This window comes from Carettochelys insculpta, chromosome 5 (genome assembly GCF_033958435.1).
Source record: "Carettochelys insculpta isolate YL-2023 chromosome 5, ASM3395843v1, whole genome shotgun sequence".
Taxonomy (NCBI): domain Eukaryota; kingdom Metazoa; phylum Chordata; order Testudines; family Carettochelyidae; genus Carettochelys; species Carettochelys insculpta.
In genome coordinates, this window is record NC_134141.1 from 129,577,835 (window position 1) to 129,597,878 (window position 20,044).

The 20,044-nt window shown below is 63.2% G+C and overlaps 1 protein-coding gene across 16 annotated transcripts in view; it reads left to right on the forward strand.

Moving 5' to 3' along the window:
- Positions 1-18,802, forward strand: part of TPM2 (tropomyosin 2) — a 40,106-nt gene extending 21,304 nt beyond the window's left edge. For 2 of the 16 annotated variants that reach the window (XM_074995945.1, XM_074995948.1), the window contains 7 exons: positions 9,734-9,867; positions 11,352-11,469; positions 11,859-11,929; positions 13,273-13,348; positions 13,548-13,610; positions 14,388-14,457; positions 16,917-18,490. In XM_074995945.1, the coding sequence (XP_074852046.1) occupies positions 9,734-9,867; positions 11,352-11,469; positions 11,859-11,929; positions 13,273-13,348; positions 13,548-13,610; positions 14,388-14,457; positions 16,917-16,996 (612 nt within the window). In that variant the 3' untranslated portion in view covers positions 16,997-18,490. The other 14 variants (XM_074995934.1, XM_074995940.1, XM_074995947.1 and 11 more) reach the window with 7 other exon arrangements.
- The last annotated feature ends 1,242 nt before the right edge of the window (positions 18,803-20,044 follow it).

A 20,044-nucleotide genomic window follows, 5' to 3' on the forward strand; every position in this document is an offset into this window, starting at 1 on the left:
CCCCCAGGCCCCTTCTGTCACCCCATCCTCCTCCAGAGCCAGGCACCTCACCCCTGCCTATCCTCATCCTCCTCCTTTCCTCCAGAGCCAGGCACCTCACCCCCGCCTATCCCCATCCTCCTCCAGAGCCAGGCACCTCACCCCCCCGCCAATCCCCATCCTCCCCCAGAGCCAGGCACCTCACCCCCGCCTATTCCCATCCTCCCCCAGAGCCAGGCACCTCCCCCACCGCCTATCCCCATCCTCCTCCAGAGCCAGGCACCTCACCCCCCCGCCTATCCCCATCCTCCTCCAGAGCCAGGCATCTCACCCCCCCGCCTATCCCCATCCTCCCCCAGAGCCAGGCACCTCCCCCACCGCCTATCCCCATCCTCCTCCAGAGCCAGGTACCCCCACCCTGCCTATCCTCATCCTCCTCCTTTCCTCCAGAGCCAGGCACCTCTCCCCCCCGCCAATCCCCATCCTCCTCCAGAGCCAGGCACCTCACCCCCCCGCCTATCCCCATCCTCCCCCAGAGCCAGGCATCTCACCCCCCCGCCAATCCCCATCCTCCCCCAGAGCCAGGCACCTCACCCCCCCGCCTATCCCCATCCTCCCCCAGAGCCAGGCACCTCACCCCCCGCCAATCCCCATCCTCCCCCAGAGCCAGGCACCTCACCCCCCCGCCTATCCCCATCCTCCCCCAGAGCCAGGCACCTCACCCCCCCGCCTATCCCCATCCTCCCCCAGAGCCAGGCACCTCCCCCACGCCTATCCCCATCCTCCCCCAGAGCCAGGCACCTCACCCCCCCGCCTATCCCCATCCTCCCCCAGAGCCAGGCACCTCACCCCCCCGCCTATCCCCATCCTCCCCCAGAGCCAGGCACCTCACCCCGCCGCCTATCCCCATCCTCCCCCAGAGCCAGGTATCTCACCCCCCCGCCTATCCCCATCCTCCCCCAGAGCCAGGCACCTCACCCCCCCGCCTATCCCCATCCTCCCCCAGAGCCAGGCACCTCACCCCCCCGCCAATCCCCATCCTCCCCCAGAGCCAGGCACCTCACCCCCCCGCCTATCCCCATCCTCCCCCAGAGCCAGGCACCTCACCCCCCCGCCTATCCCCATCCTCCCCCAGAGCCAGGCACCTCCCCCACGCCTATCCCCATCCTCCCCCAGAGCCAGGCACCTCACCCCCCCGCCTATCCCCATCCTCCCCCAGAGCCAGGTACCCCCAACCTGCCTACCCCCATCCTCCCCCAGAGCCAGGCACCTCACCCCCCCGCCTATCCCCATCCTCCCCCAGAGCCAGGCACCTCACCCCCCCGCCTATCCCCATCCTCCCCCAGAGCCAGGCACCCCCAACCTGCCTATCCCCATCCTCCCCCAGAGCCAGGCACCTCACCCCCCCGCCTATCCCCATCCTCCCCCAGAGCCAGGCACCCCCAACCTGCCTATCCCCATCCTCCCCCAGAGCCAGGCACCTCACCACCCCGCCTATCCCCATCCTCCTCCAGAGCCAGGCATCTCACCCCCCTGCCTATCCCCATCCTCCCCCAGAGCCAGGCACCTCACCCCCCCGCCTATCCCCATCCTCCCCCAGAGCCAGGCACCTCACCCCCCTGCCTATCCCCATCCTCCTCCAGAGCCAGGCACCTCACCCCCCTGCCTATCCCCCATCCTCCCCCAGAGCCAGGCACCTCCACCCCGCCTATCCCCATCCTCCCCCAGAGCCAGGCACCTCACCCCGCTGCCTATCCCCATCCTCCCCCAGAGCCAGGCACCTCCCCCCCGCCTATCCCCATCCTCCTCCAGAGCCAGGCATCTCACCCCCCTGCCTATCCCCATCCTCCCCCAGAGCCAGGCACCTCACCCCCCCGCCTATCCCCATCCTCCCCCAGAGCCAGGCACCTCACCCCCCCGCCAATCCCCATCCTCCCCCAGAGCCAGGCATCTCACCCCCCTGCCTATCCCCATCCTCCCCCAGAGCCAGGCACCTCACCCCCCCGCCTATCCCCATCCTCCCCCAGAGCCAGGCACCTCACCCCCCTGCCTATCTCCATCCTCCCCCAGAGCCAGGCACCTCCCCCCCGCCTATCCCCATCCTCCTCCAGAGCCAGGCATCTCACCCCCCTGCCTATCCCCATCCTCCTCCAGAGCCAGGCACCTCACCCCCCCGCCAATCCCCATCCTCCCCCAGAGCCAGGCACCTCACCCCCCCGCCAATCCCCATCCTCCCCCAGAGCCAGGCACCTCACCCCCCCGCCTATCCCCCATCCTCCCCCAGAGCCAGGCACCTCACCCCCCTGCCTATCCCCATCCTCCTCCAGAGCCAGGCACCTCACCCCCCTGCCTATCCCCCATCCTCCCCCAGAGCCAGGCACCTCACCCCCCTGCCTATCCCCCATCCTCCCCCAGAGCCAGGCACCTCCACCCTGCCTATCCCCCATCCTCCCCCAGAGCCAGGCACCTCACCCCCCTGCCTATCCCCCATCCTCCCCCAGAGCCAGGCACCTCCACCCCGCCTATCCCCATCCTCCTCCAGAGCCAGGCATCTCACCCCCCTGCCTATCCCCATCCTCCCCCAGAGCCAGGCACCTCCCCCCGCCTATCCCCATCCTCCTCCAGAGCCAGGCATCTCACCCCCCTGCCTATCCCCATCCTCCCCCAGAGCCAGGCACCTCACCCCCCCGCCTATCCCCATCCTCCCCCAGAGCCAGGCACCTCACCCCCCCGCCTATCCCCATCCTCCCCCAGAGCCAGGCACCCCCAACCTGCCTATCCCCATCCTCCCCCAGAGCCAGGCACCTCACCCCCCCGCCTATCCCCATCCTCACCCAGAGCCAGGCACCCCCAACCTGCCTATCCCCCATCCTCCCCCAGAGCCAGGCGCCTCACCCCCCCGCCAATCCCCATCCTCCCCCAGAGCCAGGCACCTCACCCCCCGCCTATCCCCATCCTCCCCCAGAGCCAGGCACCTCCCCCCCCCGCCTATCCCCATCCTCCCCCAGAGCCAGGCACCTCACCCCCCCGCCTATCCCCATCCTCCTCCAGAGCCAGGCATCTCACCCCCCTGCCTATCCCCATCCTCCCCCAGAGCCAGGCACCTCACCCCCCCGCCTATCCCCATCCTCCCCCAGAGCCAGGCACCTCACCCCCCCGCCTATCCCCATCCTCCCCCAGAGCCAGGCACCTCCCCCCCGCCTATCCGCATCCTCCTCCAGAGCCAGGCATCTCACCCCCCTGCCTATCCCCATCCTCCCCCAGAGCCAGGCACCTCCCCCCCGCCTATCCCCATCCTCCTCCAGAGCCAGGCATCTCACCCCCCTGCCTATCCCCATCCTCCTCCAGAGCCAGGCACCTCACCCCCCCGCCTATCCCCATCCTCCCCCAGAGCCAGGCACCTCACCCCCCCGCCTATCCCCATCCTCCCCCAGAGCCAGGCACCTCACCCCCCCGCCTATCCCCATCCTCCCCCAGAGCCAGGCACCTCACCCCCCCGCCTATCCCCATCCTCCCCCAGAGCCAGGCACCTCCCCCCCGCCTATCCGCATCCTCCTCCAGAGCCAGGCATCTCACCCCCCCGCCTATCCCCATCCTCCCCCAGAGCCAGGCACCTCACCCCCCCGCCTATCCCCATCCTCCTCCAGAGCCAGGCACCTCACCCCCCCGCCAATCCCCCATCCTCCTCCAGAGCCAGGCACCTCACCCCCCCGCCTATCCCCATCCTCCCCCAGAGCCAGGCACCTCACCCCCCCGCCTATCCCCATCCTCCTCCAGAGCCAGGCACCTCCCCCCCGCCTATCCCCATCCTCCCCCAGAGCCAGGCACCTCCCCCCCGCCTATCCCCATCCTCCCCCAGAGCCAGGCACCTCACCCCCCTGCCTATCCCCCATCCTCCCCCAGAGCCAGGCACCTCCCCCCCCTGCCTATCCCCCATCCTCCCCCAGAGCCAGGCACCTCCCCCCCGCCTATCCCCATCCTCCCCCAGAGCCAGGCACCTCACCCCCCCGCCTATCCCCATCCTCCCCCAGAGCCAGGCACCTCCCCCACGCCTATCCCCATCCTCCCCCAGAGCCAGGCACCTCCACCCCGCCTATCCCCATCCTCCTCCAGAGCCAGGCATCTCACCCCCCTGCCTATCCCCATCCTCCCCCAGAGCCAGGCATCTCACCCCCCTGCCTATCCCCATCCTCCTCCAGAGCCAGGCACCTCACCCCCCCGCCTATCCCCATCCTCCCCCAGAGCCAGGCACCTCACCCCCCCGCCTATCCCCATCCTCCCCCAGAGCCAGGCACCTCACCCCCCCGCCTATCCCCATCCTCCCCCAGAGCCAGGCACCTCACCCCCCTGCCTATCCCCATCCTCCTCCAGAGCCAGGCACCTCACCCCCCCGCCTATCCCCATCCTCCCCCAGAGCCAGGCACCTCACCCCCCTGCCTATCCCCATCCTCCCCCAGAGCCAGGCACCCCCAACCTGCCTATCCCCCATCCTCCCCCAGAGCCAGGCGCCTCACCCCCCCGCCAATCCCCATCCTCCCCCAGAGCCAGGCACCTCACCCCCCGCCTATCCCCATCCTCCCCCAGAGCCAGGCACCTCACCCCCCCGCCTATCCCCATCCTCCTCCAGAGCCAGGCATCTCACCCCCCTGCCTATCCCCATCCTCCCCCAGAGCCAGGCACCTCACCCCCCTGCCTATCCCCATCCTCCCCCAGAGCCAGGCACCTCACCCCCCTGCCTATCCCCATCCTCCTCCAGAGCCAGGCACCTCACCCCCCTGCCTATCCCCATCCTCCCCCAGAGCCAGGCACCTCCACCCCGCCTATCCCCATCCTCCTCCAGAGCCAGGCACCTCACCCCCCCGCCTATCCCCATCCTCCCCCAGAGCCAGGCACCTCACCCCCCCGCCTATCCCCATCCTCCCCCAGAGCCAGGCACCTCACCCCCCCGCCTATCCCCATCCTCCCCCAGAGCCAGGCACCTCACCCCCCTGCCTATCCCCATCCTCCTCCAGAGCCAGGCACCTCACCCCCCCGCCAATCCCCCATCCTCCTCCAGAGCCAGGCACCTCACCCCCCCGCCTATCCCCATCCTCCCCCAGAGCCAGGCACCTCACCCCCCCGCCTATCCCCATCCTCCTCCAGAGCCAGGCACCTCCCCCCCGCCTATCCCCATCCTCCCCCAGAGCCAGGCACCTCCCCCCCGCCTATCCCCATCCTCCCCCAGAGCCAGGCACCTCACCCCCCTGCCTATCCCCCATCCTCCCCCAGAGCCAGGCACCTCCCCCCCGCCTATCCCCATCCTCCCCCAGAGCCAGGCACCTCCCCCCCCCGCCTATCCCCATCCTCCCCCAGAGCCAGGCACCTCACCCCCCTGCCTATCCCAATCCTCCTCCAGAGCCAGGCACCTCACCCCCCTGCCTATCCCCCATCCTCCCCCAGAGCCAGGCACCTCCCCCCTGCCTATCCCCATCCTCCTGCAGAGCCAGGCACCTCACCCCCCTGCCTATCCCCCATCCTCCCCCAGAGCCAGGCACCTCCCCCCCGCCTATCCCCATCCTCCCCCAGAGCCAGGCACCTCACCCCCCTGCCTATCCCCATCCTCCCCCAGAGCCAGGCACCTCACCCCCCTGCCTATCCCCATCCTCCTCCAGAGCCAGGCACCTCACCCCCCCGCCTATCCCCATCCTCCCCCAGAGCCAGGCACCTCACCCCCCCGCCTATCCCCATCCTCCTCCAGAGCCAGGCACCTCCCCCCCGCCTATCCCCATCCTCCCCCAGAGCCAGGCACCTCACCCCCCCGCCTATCTTCATCCTCCTCCAGAGCCAGGCACCTCACCCCCCCGCCTATCCCCCATCCTCCTCCAGAGCCAGGCACCTCACCCCCCCGCCTATCCCCATCCTCCCCCAGAGCCAGGCACCTCACCCCCCCGCCTATCCCCATCCTCCCCCAGAGCCAGGCACCTCACCCCCCCGCCTATCCCCATCCTCCTCCAGAGCCAGGCACCTCACCCCCCCGCCTATCCCCATCCTCCCCCAGAGCCAGGCACCTCACCCCCCCGCCTATCTCTATCCTCCTCCAGAGCCAGGCACCTCACCCCCCCGCCTATCCCCATCCTCCCCCAGAGCCAGGCACCTCACCCCCCCGCCTATCCCCATCCTCCAGAGCCAGGCACCTCACCCCCCCGCCTATCCCCATCCTCCTCCAGAGCCAGGCACCTCACCCCCCCGCCTATCCCCATCCTCCCCCAGAGCCAGGCACCTCACCCCCCCGCCTATCCCCATCCTCCCCCAGAGCCAGGCACCTCACCCCCCCGCCTATCCCCATCCTCCCCCAGAGCCAGGCACCTCACCCCCCCGCCTATCCCCATCCTCCTCCAGAGCCAGGCACCTCACCCCCCCGCCTATCCCCATCCTCCTCCAGAGCCAGGCACCTCACCCCGCCTATCCCCATCCTCCCCCAGAGCCAGGCACCTCACCCCCCCGCCTATCCCCATCCTCCTCCAGAGCCAGGCACCTCACCCCCCCGCCTATCCCCATCCTCCCCCAGAGCCAGGCACCTCACCCCCCCGCCTATCCCCATCCTCCCCCAGAGCCAGGCACCTCACCCCCCCGCCTATCTCTATCCTCCCCCAGAGCCAGGCACCTCACCCCCCCGCCTATCCCCATCCTCCCCCAGAGCCAGGCACCTCACCCCACCGCCTATCCCCATCCTCCTCCAGAGCCAGGCACCTCACCCCCCCGCCTATCCCCATCCTCCTCCAGAGCCAGGCACCTCACCCCCCCGCCTATCCCCCATCCTCCTCCAGAGCCAGGCACCTCACCCCCCCGCCAATCCCCATCCTCCTCCAGAGCCAGGCACCTCACCCCCCCGCCTATCCCCCATCCTCCTCCAGAGCCAGGCACCTCACCCCCCCGCCTATCCCCATCCTCCTCCAGAGCCAGGCATCTCACCCCCCCCCCATCCCCATCCTCCTCCAGAGCCAGGCACCTCACCCCCGCCTATCCCCATGCTCCTCCAGAGCCAGGCACCTCACCCCCCCGCCTATCCCCCATCCTCCCCCAGAGCCAGGTACCTCACCCCCCTGCCTATCCCCCATCCTCCCCCAGAGCCAGGCACCTCACCCCCGCCTATCCCCATCCTCCTCCAGAGCCAGGCACCTCACCCCCCCGCCTATCCCCATCCTCCCCCAGAGCCAGGCACCTCACCCCCGCCTATCCCCATCCTCCTCCAGAGCCAGGCACCTCACCCCCCCCCCATCCCCATCCTCCCCCAGAGCCAGGCACCTCACCCCCCTGCCTATCTCCATCCTCCTCCAGAGCCAGGCACCTCACCCCCCCGCCTATCCCCATCCTCCCCCAGAGCCAGGCACCTCACCCCCCCGCCAATCCCCCATCCTCCCCCAGAGCCAGGCACCTCACCCCCCCGCCAATCCCCCATCCTCCCCCAGAGCCAGGCACCTCACCCCCCCGCCTATCCCCATCCTCCCCCAGAGCCAGGCACCTCACCCCCCCGCCTATCCCCATCCTGCTCCAGAGCCAGGCACCTCACCCCCCCGCCTATCCCCATCCTCCTCCAGAGCCAGGCACCTCACCCCGCCTATCCCCATCCTCCCCCAGAGCCAGGCACCTCACCCCCCCGCCTATCCCCATCCTCCTCCAGAGCCAGGCACCTCACCCCCCCGCCTATCCCCATCCTCCCCCAGAGCCAGGCACCTCACCCCCCCGCCTATCCCCATCCTCCCCCAGAGCCAGGCACCTCACCCCCCCGCCTATCTCTATCCTCCCCCAGAGCCAGGCACCTCACCCCCCCGCCTATCCCCATCCTCCCCCAGAGCCAGGCACCTCACCCCCCCGCCTATCCCCATCCTCCTCCAGAGCCAGGCACCTCACCCCCCCGCCTATCCCCATCCTCCTCCAGAGCCAGGCACCTCACCCCCCCGCCTATCCCCCATCCTCCTCCAGAGCCAGGCACCTCACCCCCCCGCCAATCCCCATCCTCCTCCAGAGCCAGGCACCTCACCCCCCCGCCTATCCCCCATCCTCCTCCAGAGCCAGGCACCTCACCCCCCCGCCTATCCCCATCCTCCTCCAGAGCCAGGCATCTCACCCCCCCCCCATCCCCATCCTCCTCCAGAGCCAGGCACCTCACCCCCGCCTATCCCCATGCTCCTCCAGAGCCAGGCACCTCACCCCCCCGCCTATCCCCCATCCTCCCCCAGAGCCAGGTACCTCACCCCCCTGCCTATCCCCCATCCTCCCCCAGAGCCAGGCACCTCACCCCCGCCTATCCCCATCCTCCTCCAGAGCCAGGCACCTCACCCCCCCGCCTATCCCCATCCTCCCCCAGAGCCAGGCACCTCACCCCCGCCTATCCCCATCCTCCTCCAGAGCCAGGCACCTCACCCCCCCCCCCATCCCCATCCTCCCCCAGAGCCAGGCACCTCACCCCCCTGCCTATCTCCATCCTCCTCCAGAGCCAGGCACCTCACCCCCCCGCCTATCCCCATCCTCCCCCAGAGCCAGGCACCTCACCCCCCCGCCAATCCCCCATCCTCCCCCAGAGCCAGGCACCTCACCCCCCCGCCAATCCCCCATCCTCCCCCAGAGCCAGGCACCTCACCCCCCCGCCTATCCCCATCCTCCCCCAGAGCCAGGCACCTCACCCCCCCGCCTATCCCCATCCTGCTCCAGAGCCAGGCACCTCACCCCCCCGCCTATCCCCATCCTCCTCCAGAGCCAGGCACCCACACCCCCGCCTATCCCCCATCCTCCCCCAGAGCCAGGCACCTCACCCCCCTGCCTATCCCCCATCCTCCTCCAGAGCCAGGCACCTCACCCCCCTGCCTATCCCCCATCCTCCCCCAGAGCCAGGCACCTCACCCCCCTGCCTATCCCCATCCTCCCCCAGAGCCAGGCACCTCACCCCCCTGCCTATCCCCATCCTCCTCCAGAGCCAGGTACCCCCACCCTGCCTATCCTCATCCTCCTCCTTTCCTCCAGAGCCAGGCACCTCTCCCCCCCGCCAATCCCCATCCTCCTTCAGAGCCAGGCACCCACACACCCCCGCCTATCCCCCATCCTCCTCCCCATCCTCCAGAGCCGGGCACACCCCTGGCCTATCCCCATCCTCCAGGGCCAGGCACCCCAAGCGCGCACCCCTCTAACTATATTGTTGCAACTTACCAGTGGAGTCACTGATGGAGCTAGGGACAAAGAAATCGCACTGGGCTTGCAGGGCTGTGCCAGGCAGAGGCAGCACATGCTGTACCAGGCTGCAGGCCCCTGGGCAGCATCAGGCTGTAGAGCTCTTCCAGCTCCAGAGCTAGCGCCACATCGGGGCCGCAGAACTCACACAGCTCTTGGGTAGAGCTGCAGGAGCCGCCCTGGGGAAACAGTGGCCAGGGCCGTCTCTGCTGCTGCCCTGCTTGTCCCACAGATGGTGGGACGCGTGCGTGGAGTGGCAGGAGGGGGCCTCACATAAGCGGCTGTCCTGAGCTGTTCACCTGCGCACTGTACCTGGGACTGGGGGCTGGTGCACAGCTGGGCAGTGTGTGGATGACTGGAATAGCCTCAATGCGAGTGCCGGGCTCGGGCTGCGCCATGTCAGCTGCCTGCCGCCCAGCCCAGCCCCTTGACCCACTGCCATCAAAAACCAAAAGGAATGTCCTGGTCTCTGGGCAGGTCCCAGCATTGAGGGGGCACCTGCACTTTTCTGGTGACCAGCTGGGATTGACTGGTGCTGCTTCTCCCGCAGGCGGAGTCTGACGTAGCCTCCCTGAACCGCCGCATCCAGCTGGTGGAAGAGGAGCTGGACCGAGCCCAGGAGCGCCTAGCCACTGCGCTGCAGAAGCTGGAGGAGGCTGAGAAAGCGGCTGATGAGAGCGAGAGGTGTGTAGCTCGTGGGAAGGAGGAGTGCGGAGGGGCCATGGCTTGGCAGTGTGGGGAGAAGAGAGGGGTGGCCTGAGAGAGCCTTGCCCCATGGAGCTCCTCTTTCAGGGCCTGTGGCATTTGCTCCAGGCCGCAGATGCGGGGGTGCTGGAACAGCTTGTATAGTGGGGTATCTGAGAGCCATTGAACCCAACTGTAAACCTTCTACGTGAGGGAAACGGTTTCAGGTCAGGGTGCAGCTCCCCCCCCTTCTTTCCAGCACCTTTGAGCAGTTTTGCAGCACCTAGCAGCCTGTGGTTGCCATGTGTGTTGAATTGGATGGTTGAATGTGTCAGTGACTGCTGTCAAAGAGGGATCCCTTGGGTCTCTTCTCTCTTGCTTGGTGAGGGTCACACGGCCCCTGAAGCAGGTTCACGCTCTACCAGCACTAAGATTACATGGAGCTTTTTGAAGCTGTTGTTTGTGGTGTCAGCCCCTGGAACTGCAAGAAGAATCAGCAGCAGCAGCACTTGGAAATGCAAATGGCTCCTTAAAGAGCTGCATGTTGGACTCCTTGCTAAGCTTGGATGGCCAGGGAATGTCTGTGTTCATCTTCAGCTCACTGGGACTCTGTGTCCCTTTCTCCTGGCTGAGGACCTGTGCCTAGCAACCTCACTTTTGTCCTTTCAGGCTGGGTCACTGTAGCTCCATTGTCTGTCTGGGCAACTGTCTTCATAGTCCACTGCCCCAGGCCTACTGTGCAGGGCTGCCACTGGCCATGTGCACAGGGGGCCTCTGCTCCTGTCCCTCCATGGGTGCACAGGCTGTGTGGTTGATTTGATCCTGTGCTGCAGGCTAGTAGGTTCTGTGGGAGCTGTTGGGGCAGACAGGCTGTGAACACACCTGGTCAGGTGGAGGAGACGAGGCTCAAGGGCATCCTGGCAATGGTCAGGCACTGTGTGCCTGATGGGCCCTGGAGGCTTTTCCCTCACTGGCTTCTTCCCCTGCTCTCTTGGCTTTGTGCTTGGCTTGTCACCAGTGTTGTCCTGGAGGGCCGTGGCCCATCAGTACCATCCCTCTCACCGCTGGTTCTGCAGGAGCCGTTCAGCTGCTGTGGTGACAGACAGCAGGACGGTACCTAACACGCGTGGTGCGAAACTGGCACAGAGCCTAAGCTAGTATGGGGGTGGGGTTGCTAGCTCAATGCTCAGAGCTTCTGACTCCGAGGAGTGATCGGAGGGTGGGGAGACGAGTGGGCACAGGGATAACTGGGGGAGGCTCGTTCTCGAGACTGGAAGGTGGGGACCTTAGGGTTAATTCATGGGGTGTGCTGGGCTATGAAAGGGTAGGGGCAGGTGCCAGACTGCAGCGGGTGTGGATGATCACAGCTGTGATGCTGTGAGGCAGGTTGGAGGCTTTGGTGTGGAGGTAGAGCCGGGGCTCTCTGGCCACCTTTGGGGGTTGTCCAGATCACGGCCAGAGCACTGGGCCTGGATTTCTTTCAGGGGTATGAAAGTCATTGAGAACCGGGCCATGAAGGATGAAGAGAAGATGGAGCTCCAGGAGATGCAGCTGAAGGAGGCCAAGCACATAGCTGAGGAGGCTGACCGCAAATATGAGGAGGTGAGAACCAGCCCTTCCCAAAGACCGTCCTCCTCGAGGTCCTGCTGACACCACCAGGGGCACCCGCAGCTCTGTCTGGCTCGGGCCCAGGATGGGCTGGTGTGCTGGACTGCTGCCACTGGGTCGGGGGCCCAATCCTTCAGAGGGCTGGTAGGAGACCTCCGAGGAGACCTCCTGAAGAATGGAGCATGAGACGTGTGTCCTGCTGCAGCTGAGGCCCTCATGCCGTCTGCTTGCTGCCACTGTCATGCTGGGGCTGTCCAGTGGCCATGCCCCAGAGGCTCTGTCTGCGGCCATGGCAGGGGGCTGGTGCTGAGTTCTGTTCCCACAGCTGCTGCCCTGCGGGGCCTGCACTGGGCTGACCATCTGTCTTCTGCTGGGTCTGCCAGGTTGCCCGTAAGCTGGTGATCATTGAGGGGGAGCTGGAGCGCTCGGAGGAAAGGGCAGAGGTTGCAGAAAGGTGAGTGCCTTCTACCCCCAGGCAACGGGGGCGGGCAGAGGGACATGGTTTTAAGGGGCCCCTACATCCTGCTTCTCCCAACCCACCCGCCATGTGAGGCTGAGCTGAGTTCCAAACCCTGGGAAACTGCTCAGGGGACCACCTCAGGACACTAAGCGGTCTTAGGCGCTCAGCAGGGATGAGTCCTCTCCCTTGGCACTCCAGCACCACTGGCCCGAGTTGGGGTGCAGAATCCAGGTGGTCAGCAGAAGGCCCTGAAGCTGGTGGTTCTAGGGAGACCACTTGTGTCTGCTTCTGATCAGGCTGACTGACAGCCGGCTCCTGCCCGTGGCTGTCCTGTCCCCTCAGGCCAGACTGGGCAGCCAGGGGTGCAGGGAATGTGAAGGGTTGATCTTGTTCTCTGCTCGGTTTCCCATGGCTGAATGCTCCCCCTGGGGTGCCCCCCTCACTCCCCCAGCCGAGTGAGACAGCTGGAAGAGGAGCTGCGCACCATGGACCAGACCCTCAAATCCCTGATGGCCTCAGAGGAAGAGGTACTGGGGCAGGGAACTGGGGAGACTCGCAGCTTCTTCTCTTTCCCTCTCCACCTCTCCTGCCTCTGGACATACTGTCTCCTTTCCATCATTCCTGTGAGACAGCTCTGAGCCCTTTCCTTCTTCTCATGCCATCCTGTGTGGCTGGGCCTGGGGCTGAGACTTGTAGGGTTGGGGTTGGGGTCAGCATCGCGGGTGAACTTGCGCGGCCTTGGTGCTTGCTGCTGCCTGGTTCATCACACACCTCTCCCTGGCTATATGCGTGGCAGGGCTGCTTCTGGTGTCACAGGGTGGGCTGAGCGGTGGCCACAGCCTGGGACATCAGGGGAGGGCCTGCAGGTACGAGACAGGCCGCTGGTGGGGAGAGACCTCTCCCACCCCTCCTTTTCTGCATCCATCTTTCAGCACCCCAAGTGTATGTGCTGAGCCCTTTCCACTGTGCTGCTTGCAGATGTTCCTGCGAGGGGTCCAGGTGGGGCTGAGCCATCAGAGGCAAATCAGGCAGGGTGGCCCCCTCCCTCTAGCATCTCTGCCCCAAACTTTGGTCTGTACTATAGATCCACTTGCTGCTGAGCCCGCCCTCACCTCTCGCTGTCTGAGCCTGCCTCTCAAACCCCAGCTATTCAGCTGGCCTCTCCTAATAGCTGTGTGATTGCCATGGGGACAGCCATGGGGACAGGCCAGGTTAGCTGCTGCTTCCTCTCCATCTCAGCTGCTGTTTCTTTCCTGAGCTTGTTTTCTCTCTCTCCTTTCCCTCACTCCTTCTCCTCCCGCTTCTCTTGTCCGTGCCCCCTGGTCTGCTGGAAATAGTAAATGTGGGGACCTAGAGGAAGAGCTGAAAATTGTCACCAACAACTTGAAGTCCCTGGAGGCCCAGGCTGACAAGGTAGGAGCCAAAGGAGAGCAGCATCAGGCTCCTAGTTACCTGGCAAGGAGCAGGCCAGAGAGCTGGTCTCCAGGGAGATGCCTGGGATCTGGGCAATGGTGGGGCACGCAGGATGGGCCCTCCAGCTTGGCACTAGCTGAGAGGGACTCACAGGCGTGGCGCGGAGTTCCCAGAGACTCAGACATGTTTGTCTTTGCAGTATTCCACCAAGGAAGACAAGTACGAGGAGGAGATCAAGCTGCTGACAGACAAACTGAAGGAGGTGAGATGCCCGGGACGCTGAGTGGGGCAGGGACCCTGCATTATCTCCTCTCTCCCCCCCCCGGGGGGCACAGCTTGGCTGCCACCCTTCACAGTGGGCCTGGTACTGAGGCTGCCCTGGCTGTGGGTGTAGCTCAGCCCTAGTTCTTAACCCACTCAGAGCCTGGTGCCTTGCTCTGCGGAAAGCTGGAGCCCCAACCTTTTGAGGAGGACCCCCAGATTGTGCAAATGGCTGGTGTCCCCTAATGCCCTGCCCAGCCATACCCCAGCCCCAGCTTCCCTTGTCCAGCCGCATGTTGCCAAGGCACTTGAATCCAGAAGGGGCCGAGCTCAGTCTGGGAGGGCCCGGGGGTGCTTGGCGGGCAGCAGACAGCGTTCCTGGAGCAGAGTCGACGTTAGCAGAGCAGATGCATGTTCTACTTTGGAAGACACATGGCTACGAATGCTGCTGCTCCAGCCATGGCCTGGGTCTTGTGTGGCAGTGCTGGAGCTGCTGCAGCCTGGCGGCAGGTAGGCTGGATCTGCTGCAACTTCAGATACAGCAAAGCAAGCCGGCTGTGCCCTGCGGAAGTAAGTGCTGCAGGCGCAAAGCCATTTGGGCGGTTTGGCTGCTTGCCGTGTCCTAGCTCCAGTAAGGCAGCCTCTCTGTGAGGCCCAGTGGGGTAGCATTTGGCCTTCCTTTGCCTGTTGAGAGGTCTGGCCTAGGAGATACACGCTTCTGCCTCGTTCCCCCTGAGACAGTTGCTGCTGTAGCTAATGTCCCATTTCCTGGCCCTAGGCTGAGACCCGAGCAGAGTTTGCTGAGCGATCTGTGGCCAAGCTGGAGAAAACCATTGATGACTTGGAAGGTAAAGAAATCCTGCTGCCCTTTGTCCTGCCTCCATAGAGCACAGCCATCCTAGGCAGCTAGTACTTGCCCCAGGGTCTGTCGAGCCAACACCTTTGGGCCATGGGTTAGGGATCCAGGGAGGTGGGAGGGCCAGAGACCCCATGTGCATATCACAGAACAAGCTGTCCCTGTGGATGGGAATCTCAGTCTGAATGGAGGGCAGGCAGGGTCCCCATGCCAGGAGTAGGACCAGGAAGTATGCCAGAACAGGGCTTGGCCAGGAGCAGGATAGCCAGGGAGGGGCCAAAGAGGACAGGGAATTCAGGCCAGGCCGGGTGAGTATCTGGGGGTGGTCCAAGCATGGTCCTGGGAGGAACCAGCCTGTCCTAGCAGAGGCCCCTGCAACCATGTGAGCCCTACCCACACTCTCCTGCTGCTGCAGCGAGGTCTCTCTCTCTCTCACGTTCACTCTCTCTCTTTCTCCCACCCTTGCTCCTCACTCTGCTACGTTCTGCCCCCGCACTCCCTCCTGCCTGCAGACGAAGTATATGCTCAGAAGATGAAGTATAAGGCAATCAGCGAGGAGCTGGACAATGCACTTAACGACATCACCTCCCTCTGAGCACCCCCCCACCCCCAGCAATCCCAGCACTATGGCACTCCACTCACCCTCCCCACGAGTCCCAGCCTGCTTGTAACCTCAGCCACCATGGCTGCCCCTGCTTGCCTGTCCATACATCCCTTGGTCTGTGCCCCTGGCTCCCACCTCTCTGCCTGTCCCCAAGCTCTAGTGCTGCTAGTTGGCTCTGGCTGCTCAGTGAAGGCGGCAGGAGAGGAGGAACCCTGAGCAGTGCCCAGCCCCTAACCCAGACTGGGAAGCCCAGGAACAGCCCGCCTGCAGTGTGCCATGCTAGGTTTTGCCCAGGCACTGCATGTGCCCAGATGATGTGTCCAGTTACACTGTGGGGTGAGTCTGCAGTAGCTGCTCGTTCCCCTCCGGGGGTGGGGGCTGATGGAAGGTGCATGGTCCCATCACACTCCACACCCTCGGTTTCTGCCTGCTGGCCTAGGCTGATCCTTGCTCCATGGGCACAGGTGAGGGGACTACTGCAGCTTTTACTGTCTCTGGTTTCCTTACAAGCAGAAGTTGCAAGAGAGAGTCCTGTTTTAACGCTGGAAGAAGTGGCCAGCGCTCCCCATGCTGCCAGCAGTCTGGCTCCCTTTGCCCCTCCTGGTGCATGGGCTTTGCTCTAGTGCTGCTGTTCCCATGTCAAACGACTGCCGAGTGCTGACAGTCCTGGGGAAGGTGGCAGCTGTGGAGCCAGGACCCCCAGGCCTCAGGGGTGGGGGATGGAGGGGCCTGCCCTGATGCAAAGGGGGCTTTACTTCTCTTGGTCCTGAGAGGCAGGCACATTTAGCCCAGCTGCTGGGAACAAGAAACCTCCAAGCTAGTACCTGCATTGGAAGGGATAGCGTGGCCTCCATTTCCTCTGACCAAATCTGCCTGGGCTTGCCTCCCCATTGACCCTTCCCTCCTGTGGGGCCCCCTAGCTGGAAGGAGCCCCCTCGAAAGCTGGGGGTGGGAGAGGAATGTCCAGAAAGCTTGGCAGCCTTTACTGTTACCTAGTCCCTGCTCTGCATTCTCCCTGTCCCTCATACCTCACTCTTGAGTTGATTTCGTGACTTTCTTTTCTCTCCTCCTGGTCAGTGCATTTGGTCTCAATAAAGCATTTTCTCTCCTTGGTTTCTCCTTTGTTTTCTTCATGCTGCTTTTTTTTTCCCCGCCACCTTCACCCTTTTCTAGCCATGTCTCATTTCATGCCTGCATGTGGCCCTTTGGGGCTTTGCCGCCAGCAGTTCTCTACAGCACAGACCTCCACGGGTGCTGGGACCCTGCCAGGGAAGGGATGGATGGTAGAACCTGGGCAGCCCCTGCAGGGAGTCTGTGAGCTCTGCCATATCTGTTAGGGTGACCTCGACCCTTTGTGCAGTGCTGGGGGGAGCACCTAGCTAGCTGCTTTGAGATGAAAACTTTCCTAGTTCTTGGGCTCCTGGCTGAGTAAGAGCCAGTTCTGTCTCTCTTCCAGTGCCTGAACTTGCAGCACACACTCCATTTCGCAGCCCTGGCCTGCATTTAGCTGATCGGAGCAGCAACTGGCTTCACTCTTCAAAGAGCATTATGTTTTCCCAGGCCAGATCTTGCCCTGTTTGTGACACAAATTCTCCATCTCCTGGAACCATGTCCCCTTTCCTTCTCGAATGGCTCAGTGCTGCACCAGGCCCCAGCCTGCTCCCCTCCTGCTGTAGACTGAGCTAATTTCTTCTTCCTGCACTGGGTCAATGGGCCACGGGCCCCCTCGGCCCCCAGAGCTCGGCATATACTGACAGCATTTCTGTGCTAACCTGACTTTCTCTTCGCACTAACTCTCCTTTCTCTCTCCCTCTCTCTCTGCTGCCGCTGATGTCTCTCTTCTCTAGAGCGCTCCCAGCAGGAGGTGGAGAAAAACCATATTCTCACTAACGAACTGCGGGTCATCCTTAACGAGCTTAACAACTGAGCCAGCCTCAGCCTGTGCCCTGTTTGTCACATAATCTCTGCCTCATGGGGGATTTCCAGCCCTATCGTCCTGCTGCCTCGATCACCCAAGACATTTCCTGCAGCCCAGAGCCTGGGAACAGGTTCCACCAGGCTGGGTGGGTTGAGGTCAGGGGGTGTCCTTGCCCTCTCCCTGCTGCCGGGTACTTGGCACATGGACTGGGAGCCCCCACCACCTGGCCTTGCAGCTCGTTGCCACTTGGCCCCTTTGAATGGCTGGAGTTTCCAGCCTCCTGAGTTGGTTGGTTTGCCCAGGGGCTGAGCCTGCTGCAATACCCAGAGTCCTCCCTTCTCTTCCAGGCACTGCAGAGCTGGTGTCAGCCACCCAGACTGGGGAAGGCGCTTGCCTATGTTATAGGCTGAGGCCCTTGAACCCAGCCTACTCCTTCCCTAGAGTGTAGTGCTGTCCCAGAGACAGCGACAGCAGAGGCTCTCCCAGGCGTTTCCCAAGCCACCTGGCTGCAGGCAGAGGCTCTCTGGATGCTGCTCTCACAGCTTCTTCAGCTCTGGGCACTGTAAGGAACAGGGCAGGAGCCCAAGGGGCTCCAGCCCTGGCCTCTCTCAGCAGGTGCTCTAGGGTGGAGGGCAGTGGTGCTGGCTGTGAGTGGACCTCATGGAAACCGCTGTCCCATCAATGGTGCTGGTAGGCAACAGGAGAGAAGCACTGGAAGGGGGCGCTCCTAGCTACTCCACTCTCAGCTGAGGTGTCTGTGGCTAGCCTCATCCCAGTCCCTGTCCGAAGTGCTGCAAGGGACAACACAGAAGCGCTGGCTGCAGACAAGTTCCCCCGTAGTATGTTCTATACATGAAGCTAGAAGAACTGGCTCCTGCGGTTTTTGTGCCGATCTCTCCTCCTCTCTGCTGTCTTCTCTCTTCTCCCTCCTGAGCTGCTGCCTTGCTCCTGTTCTCCATGGATCACCACTCCCAGCCAAGTCGCAGAGCAGCTGGTCAGTACCAGGCACTCTTACCATTCGTCAGCCCAGGTTTGCATGAGATGGCTGAGCGATTCACTGGAGGGGGACGTGGGAGGCACCAAGGCCCAATTGCAGGAGAAGGGCCCAGGCCATCTGCGGGCTTCTTGTGCACTAGCACCATTCAGGGAGCACAGGCTGAAGCAAGAGTGTGAAGTTAAGCTACAAGGATCTGACTGGCCAAGGCACCCTGCCAGTCCTCTGAGCTGTTGCTGCTCTGTGAGAACAGGATGTATCCCTGGCAGGACCTTGGCTTGGTGCTGGGTGGAAACGCTGTGCCCCAGCAACATGGAAATGTCCATTTATGTGTGGGTATCTGAGTTTTTCCTGCCTGTTTGTCAGTTCCTCTGTATGGGCATGTCTGTCTCTTTGCACATCTGGGTTTGGTCGTGTGTGTGAGAGCAATTATGTCTGTCTGTCCATCTGTGTGCACAGCTGGCAGCTGCATCAGTCTGTTTGGATGCGTGTCTGGATGTCCTTTGTGTTTGCAGAGAATCTGGCCAGTGCCAAGGAGGAGAACGTTGGCATTCACCAAGTTCTAGACCAGACCCTGCTGGAGTTGAACAATCTCTGAGCTGCTTGATGAGCCATACCTGCTCTATCCACTGTTTCTGCACCTGATTCTCACTGGCACCCTCTGGAGGTCACCAGGTGAACTGCATCATGGCCAACGCCATCTATCCATGAGCAGGGAAACCCATGGCCCAGACCCTGGCCTGGGATGTCTTGCCTGTGCACAGATCGGCTCTGTCCTGTCTTCATGTCCAAATATTAAAGCAAGTTTAACAAGATGGAAACATATGTCTGGTCCTTAGCCAATGGGCAGAGCGGGGCGGAAGGGAGCCTCTGTCCCCCACCCCCAGCTTATTTCAAGGAGTTTCCTGACCTAACGGGGTACACAAGTGATGTCAAAATGTAGTCACTAAACCCTTCCACTCTGTCTGCAGAGGTGGGAAGTGGACAACTTGCCAACACCAGGGCTTCCCTATCTCAGGGGTTTGATCTCCTTGCTCGGTTTGTCATTGCTGCCTGTTCATGTTCTAGGAGCAGGCAGTGCCGTAGCAAGGACACATGTTTTCCCATCTCTCAAAGGCAGAGAAATGTTGTTCTTGCTCTGAAGATATGTCATTTAGGAGTCCTGCTAGTTTGCAGAATTAAGCTGATTTTTGCGCCATCACATCTGGGATTGTGGACTATACTGTTCTGTCCCCTTAGCTGCTCCATCACGCCTTACTTTGTGCCTCCTCGTCCCATGCCTAGTATGTGGTCGCTGAGTGGATTTGCCTTAATTCTGCAGATCTGTGCTTGCATGGTCATTCTGTGCAGGGATCTGGAGCATTGTGATACTTTTCAGGGTTAATTGAGACACTCTGGGTGACTTGCTCATGGTGTCAGGATGTCCTGTCTGTGTCCCCAGCAGATGTTCTCTCAGGCTATCAGCTGCAAGCAACATAGCCCTGGGGCAGTGCAAGCCCAGCTCTTTCTTACTGCAGGCTAGCAATTTACCCATTCTACTTGTTAGTCACGTGCCCCTTCCTTGTCTTCTGGATACCTGCAATATCCATCAATCCACTACCTCCAGGGAAGCAGTTCGGCACCAGCCTTAGCCCCAGGCACTTGGCCATGGCTCCAGTAAAACCGGAGTGAAGTTTATTTAACGGAGCCTTGAGACAAAGATTCATGGAAAAGGCTGTGGATACATAAGCTTACAGGTAAAAGAAAAACATGGAATCCAATCTGACGTGTGTTTGTTAACCAGGGCCTTTCCTGTCCCTTATGGGATTTCTAATACTTTTGGTCAGCCCACACAGCGCCTGGCCTGGCCTGGCCGGAGAGCTGGGTCTGCCATTCAGGAGATGTGGGTGGGCAGGGGGTCTCCTCTGTAACCGTACTGCCTTGTGCCCTCACTCATCCAGTCCCACGCCTGGGCCCCTTTCCTAACCGGGCATTTCATTCACTTCCAGGGAGTTCTCAGGCTCCAGCTCAGAGTCTTCTCCTGGGGTGCTCTTGTCTTTGTTGCTGCCCAGGCCAGGTACAAG